A 6,986-nucleotide genomic window follows, 5' to 3' on the forward strand; every position below is an offset into this window, starting at 1 on the left:
CTCTGACAATTACCTCATTGGTACCCTCGCTCTGTCTCTAGTCGTCAAAACCCTAACTCTAGCCGTCAAAAGAGGGTAACAAGCGATAGAACCCTTAGAAACAACACCACCAATGCCATTGTCAGGGTCTACATACTTCACTTCATCCTCACCTATGGAGCTGCGAGTTTTAGATCCTTGTATTCCCTCTCACTTCGCTTGAGAATGCATACATTCTAAGCACTTTGGTGTTCATTCTAATTCCACCTTGCCAACGTTTTTGCAATATTTTTTAAAATTATTTTTTGTTTAATGTAACAAATATTTTTATTTTATTTTTAACTAAGAAAATTAGTAAAATTTAAAGTCAACGCATTTCTTTATTTATTTATTCACTTAATGTAATGTAATGCACCACAAAAATAGAAAGAAAAACAAACAATATATATAATTTTTTTCTCTTGAAATTAATAAACTTGTCTTCAAAAATTAAATTACTTTAATTTAATTTAATGGACTTCTTTTTCTTCACTTAATATAATGTCATCATTAAATACATATTGTTTAAATTAAACAGTCTACAAAAATTAATAAAAATTAAAAATATTATCATCCAATATTATTCTTTTAAATAAAATTTAATTTATTAATAAAAAATTAATTTTCATTATAATTAGTAATTTATTAATAATAAAAAATTAAAATTAAAAAACATAATTAAAAACTAAATAAATAATTTAAACGATAACCACTCATTTAAAAATGATATTTTATTAATGCGTGAAGACCGTCCCACTCGTTTCCCATCCATGTGAAAGAATGAAATTAATTTTGTGCAAAATATAATTTCCCTGATCTAGGTATTTATAACACCTCCATTCCATTAAATCCTATTCTCTTCAATTGCCAAAGTGTGTTTCCCCTGCTCCTCAGTAGTTTGGTCTACCATGGCTGCTCCTATTCTTTTCTTGTTACTTTTAATCTCTGCTCTTCCTCATTTTCTCAATAAACCCTCTCATCATCACCAACGACAACCACAACTCTTGTTGCAATTCAAAGCCGCCATTTCCAACAATGCCGCAACTCTGCCCGACTGGACTTCCCTTAACCCAGTCTGCAACTGGACTGGCGTTACTTGTCATTCCCATTCTCACTCTGTCCGTGACCTCAATTTAACCCTAATGAGTTTAGACGGCACCATTTCTCCTGTGCTCGGGAATCTCTCCTCTCTTCGATCCCTAAACCTCTCCGGCAATCACCTCACTGGTACCATTCCACCTCAACTCGGCCAACTCCCAAATCTATGGGAACTCTCGCTGAACGACAATCAATTACAAGGAACCATTCCGCCCGACCTCTCTGCTTGCCGCAGTTTGTATTTTCTGGCACTCTCCGATAACAAACTGTATGGCAGCATTCCCCCTGAGCTGAGTCTTCTCACGAGTTTGAAGTACCTCTACTTGGGCACTGACAGTCTCACGGGTACCATTCCATCCTCTTTCAAAAATCTGACAGACTTACTTATTTTGGATTTGGCCGAAAATGAGCTCTACGGCTCCATTCCTTCTGAATTGGGCATGCTCGCTCACCTTTGGACTCTTCAACTTTCTAATAATTACTTGTCAGGCACCATTCCCAGCTCTTTAACAAATCTCTCAAACTTGAATGACTTAGTTTTATATCAAAACCAGATAAGTGGACATATTCCTTGGGAAATTGGTACCAAGCTCTCCAATTTGGTAATCCTTAGTTTATGGGGAAATCAGCTTAGTGGAAACATACCAAACTCCTTGGGAAATTGTTCCCGACTCGAAATACTTTTTTCAAATGATAACCAACTAGGTGGAACGGTTCCAATGGAGCTGGGTAAGTTGAACCTTCTTACCCGGCTTTACCTACACACCAATCAACTTGTTAGTGACAGCAGTAACACATTGGCCTTTCTCAATGCTCTCACAATTTGCTCCCACTTGCAAATAATAGAAATGGGAAACAATCATTTCACTGGTGTATTGCCCCCAGCCATAGGCCAACTGTCTTCCAATCTCGTTCGCTTGACTTTACGAAACAACATGATCAGCGGAAGCATACCACAACAGATTGGCAATCTGACAAAATTAACTTACTTAGATCTAGGCAATAATCTTTTCAGCGGCAATATTCCATCTGGAATTAAAAGATTCCATCAGTTGGAAAGATTGTATTTGAGTGGGAACAAATTAGAAGGAAGCATTCCAAGTGAGATGGGCCAAATGCAACATCTCGGAGCCTTATATCTTAGTTACAACTACTTATCTGGAAATATACCAGATTCTCTTTGTAGCTGCCAGCAGCTAAGATATCTTTATCTTGACCACAACAATTTTTCAGAGAGTATCCCTGTTAGTTTGGAGAGATGTCAGAAGTTAGAACTCCTTGACTTATCTTACAACAAACTAGGGGGAAGGATACCTCGTGAAGTCATTACCAGCCTAAAAAACTTGGCATTCTATCTCAATCTTCCATGGAATTCTCTGGAAGGGTCCTTGCCACAGGAGATGAGTAAAATTGTGATGGCTCAAGCCATAGATATATCTGGAAATCGACTTACTGGGGTCATTCCATATTCTCTAGGAGACTGTACAGCATTAGAGCGCCTAAATCTGTCCCACAACGCCTTTGAAGGTCCAATACCAGGTTCACTCTCCAAATTAAAAAATCTCCAAGAAATTGATGTTTCTTTCAATAATTTGTCAGGAAAGATTCCAGAAGTAGGGTTGTTTTCAAATAGAACTGTTATATCATTGTTTATGGGGAACCCTGGCCTATGTGGCCCCAAAAACTATTCATTGCCTCCATGTCTAAATCAGAGCCAGGAAAAACATTCGCTACTCAAAAAAAAAGTCTTATCTGTTGTTGGAACCCTTGCATTTGTTTTATGCATCTTCATTATAGGAATTCTGTGGAGATGTAACCTTTCAAGACAACAAGTTCGTCCCTCAAGCTTTATTTTTCCAAGGCTCAGCTATCAAAAGTTTTCTTATCAAGATCTTTTCATTGCAACAGCTGGATTTGATGAGCTTGGAGTGGGTAAGTTTGGATCAGTCTACAAAGGCATCTTGAGGGATGGTGAGGCAATTGCCATCAAGAATCTTAATTTGCAAAATGAAGAATCTCTTAAGAGTTTTAAGAGAGAGTGTGAATTCTTAGGGAGAATCCGGCACCGTAACCTCATCAGAATCATAAGTGCATTTTCTTACCCCGACTCCAAAGGTTTGGTTCTTGAATTTGCATGTAATGGAAGCTTGGAAAAACATTTGCACCCTGACAGAGATGATGAAGGCTTTTGTAAATTGGGATTGAGTGAGTGTTTGAGCATTGCTGTAGATGTAGCCCATGGCATGGAATATTTACATCATGATTGCCCTCTACAAATTGTGCACTGTGATTTAAAACCTAGCAATGTACTCTTGGATGCCAACATGACAGCCCTTGTCACCGACTTTGGTATATCCCGTTTAACTGCTACAAATTCCATAGATTCACTAAGTACAACAACATTTGCACTCAAAGAATCTATTGGATATATTGCTCCAAGTAAAATTTATGAGCTTTCTTTTGTATAGGAATTATCATTTTCTTTATTAGCTTTTTAAGAATTTAACCGAAAAAATTGATTGCAGAGTATGGATTGGATGGGAGTGTTTCTATAAGAGGAGATGTTTATAGTTTCGGAGTTCTGATATTAGAAATGGTTACAAGGAAGAGGCCAAGTGATGACATGTTTGTGGGAGACATGAGCTTGGACAAGTGGGTGAAATCAGCTTTTCCAAACAGACTGCCAGAAATTGTTGATAGCGAGCTACTGAAAGATGTGAATGAAAACATGGACAAGAATAAATGTCTTATTTCTTTCGTTCATTTTGGTTTGCTTTGCAGTAGCGAAACACCAAGAGAGCGACCTTCCATGAGAGATGTAGCGAATGCCTTGGAGAGCCTGAAGAAATCTTTAATGGGAGGGCAGCTGCTTCCAATTTAACAGCTACCATATCAGAACTCCTGGAAAATACAAATCCCACACAAGCACTGGAATCTGACAGTCAAAGTTCAACATTTTAATTGTTTTTTATTTCCATTAAGAAGTTTTTGTCCTTTATGTCTGTTAGTTTCAAGTTTGTCATCTTTCCTGTAAAAAAAATTCAGTTCCTTGAGCTTGTATGTTGTTCCATTACAGTATTCATGTGGCTTCATTACAGTATTTTGAGAAAGCATGAAGTTATCAATACATTGTAATCTGCGTAACAAATTGAATTTTGAGATTACATCTGAATGGCGTACATTGGTATTGATTGACAATCTAGATAATTTGGTTTTCCAAAGATTTCGAAAATTTTGGATTCGAAATGCTGATTTAGAAAATTGGAATAAAGTGACCGTTGACATTGATATTGATTTACAATCTAGATACTTTGGATTGCAATATAATTGAAGGGAATTACATTGAAATTTTATTTTAATGGTTTAATATACAAATAAAATAAAAATAAATTAGATTGAAAATAGAAATACTTTAGAATTTAGAATAAAATTGAGAATCTTTGATTTAAATTACATATTGAAGAATTCTAAAGGAGAGACAAGACAAGAAGGTATTGATATACCAAAAAAAAAGATGAAATTTACTTTTATCGAGTATTAGAATATGAATATGGTAAATTAGAAAATAGAAAATTCATAATAAATGGTGTTTAAGAGATTTTGTCATATTTTTTCCTTTGGTGTTTGTCCATAATCTACAACCCTCTTCCCATGGCTTCCATAGCTCTATAATATTTATGCAAGATATTTTTTAATATAAATATTGTAAGCTTCAAGCCTTTTATCTAGAAAATGGTTGACTCATCATTTCACTAGTTGTTGTGAGCATACCAAACATCATTTGAATGATTTATTACTATGTATCTATATTTGAATGAATTCAACTACATTCACTTAACATCCTTTAATACTCAACAATATTCGCGCTCATCCTAGATCATTTAAGAATTCAAGGAGTGATTATTAAAGCACTTTAATTTTGGCATACTAAAAGAATAACATTTACTTTGAATTATTCATCAAGGACATTTGCATGACTTCTTGCTACATATTAATCTTTTGTGTGACTATAAAAACCAATCTTTTTCAAGGGTTAACTTAGGAGAAAAATTTAGAAACCCTCTAAATATATATTTTAAATAATACTAGTACTTAAAGAAGAGCAAGGATTGGAAAGAGCAGTAAATCAAGAAGTCAAAGTGTATGTCTAGTTGACGATCAAATCTATGCATCAAAAAATAGATTCATAGACATGGAAATGATCTATAGATGTGGATGCAACCTAGAACATAGATCTTATACCGATGTTGAGGTGAAATCCAAACATAATTATAGTGTCGCATGAATTTGATCCCTCTTCATCAAGTTTGGATCTAATTACATGTATCCATCATTTAATTTTCCTAGCATAGTATAAATAGCATTTTAATTATCACTTGTGTAGCTATTATTATTTAATCTTTAATTATCCATTCTCATGTGTATGCATCTTATTTGATTAGCTAATATTGATTTAAGGAAATAATTATTTTCTTTTACATCTTTGATGATCTCATCTAATCTTATATAACTTAGTTTATATAGGGAAACTTATTATAATTATTAGGATTTTTAAATCTATAAGTAGTATTAATTATACATCTTATCTATAGATACAATCTTTTTCCATTCTTGCTTTGTGAACTACTTCAAATATAATGGAGACCAATTATGACACAATTTTTGAAATTTTATTTGAAATAAACTAGAATTATTTGATTTTTGAAATGATAGGATTGTTCAACATTATTTCTAATGATTTCAAACTATTTGAATGAAATGAATAGTTTATTTCATATAGATTTTTTAAATCTAATGCAATAGTTAGTCCATAATATGTTTATAGATTATTTGAAATAGCCTTTTATAACAATTTATTGTTCTTATATACTACCATGTATTTTTTACCTAACCTTTTCACACTTTCTTTGCCCTTATCATATATATTTAATACTTATTTTTAAATCTAATATAATTATACTATTCTAATCATTCTAAGATGATATTAATTAATTATTTTCTTATTATTATTAATTCCATGAGCTATCGATCGACCCAATCTTCTATTAAGAAGGAATAATTTCTTAACCCCTAATATCGTTGCTCACTCTCATAGAAATGGTATCTTTAAATGTGGCTAAAAAAGGCATTAAAATTAGCACTTGACAAGGCTTACTTGATGATTTTATACACTATGAATCCCATTATAAATATAAAATCTAATTTATAAGGCATTAGTGGGATTTCCCCACAGCATATAGTTTTAGAACATCTTATATCATTATGATTAATTTTAATGATATATTCTTTAGCCTATCCTTCTCTTCCATCCCAACTATACCACATTCATGGTCAATACCACTATTAACCTAAGTGTTATTCCTACCTCATTTCCCATTAATTTTACTACCTAATAGGGCTTACCCTATGGTTGCACTCCTCTCCTCATAAAAATCACCAATGCTTCCATTCCTTATAAAAAATTTCCCATGCCTATTCCCACTACATTTATAACCACTAAGCTACCACAACCTCAACTCATAGCCTATAATAACCCTCCAACTTATCTCATGATCTATCATTCTCATAATGTGTCTAATTCATTCATAACTATTTAGTTAGCTCTTAGATAAAAACCATAATAAATTTCCACTATTTCACGTACTTATAATAGCACTTTCACCTCCACCAACACATTATATACACTAATATGAAAATAAAAAATTATGAAGAAACTTAATGATGTCAAGAAGGATTATATTTGTTAGAATACTTTTCATCTTTATATTTTGAAGTTCATTACATACCTATTACATGTAGATTTAATAGCTTCTAGATTCGAATTATACAATATAAAAAGAGACTCAAGTATTCACATCTAATATTTTATA

At 33.1% G+C, this 6,986-nt stretch overlaps 1 protein-coding gene across 1 annotated transcript; it reads left to right on the forward strand.

Annotated features, from left to right (window-relative positions):
• The first annotated feature begins 926 nt into the window (after positions 1 to 926).
• Positions 927 to 3,997, forward strand: LOC131052682 (probable LRR receptor-like serine/threonine-protein kinase At3g47570). Its single transcript, XM_059221080.1, has 2 exons — positions 927 to 3,555; positions 3,642 to 3,997. Exons 1-2 carry the CDS (start codon positions 927 to 929, stop codon positions 3,995 to 3,997), a joined length of 2,985 nt encoding a protein of 994 aa, XP_059077063.1.
• The last annotated feature ends 2,989 nt before the right edge of the window (positions 3,998 to 6,986 follow it).

Source organism: Cryptomeria japonica, chromosome 5 (genome assembly GCF_030272615.1).
Source record: "Cryptomeria japonica chromosome 5, Sugi_1.0, whole genome shotgun sequence".
NCBI lineage: Eukaryota > Viridiplantae > Streptophyta > Pinopsida > Cupressales > Cupressaceae > Cryptomeria > Cryptomeria japonica.

Bases quoted from the DNA above. Each gene is read 5' to 3' on its own strand.
- LOC131052682 (XM_059221080.1), top strand. From the start codon at position 927: ATGGCTGCTCCTATTCTTTTCTTGTTACTTTTAATCTCTGCTCTTCCT. The intron at 3,556-3,641 runs GTAAAATTTATG...AATTGATTGCAG, and splicing joins TATTGGATATATTGCTCCAA to AGTATGGATTGGATGGGAGT.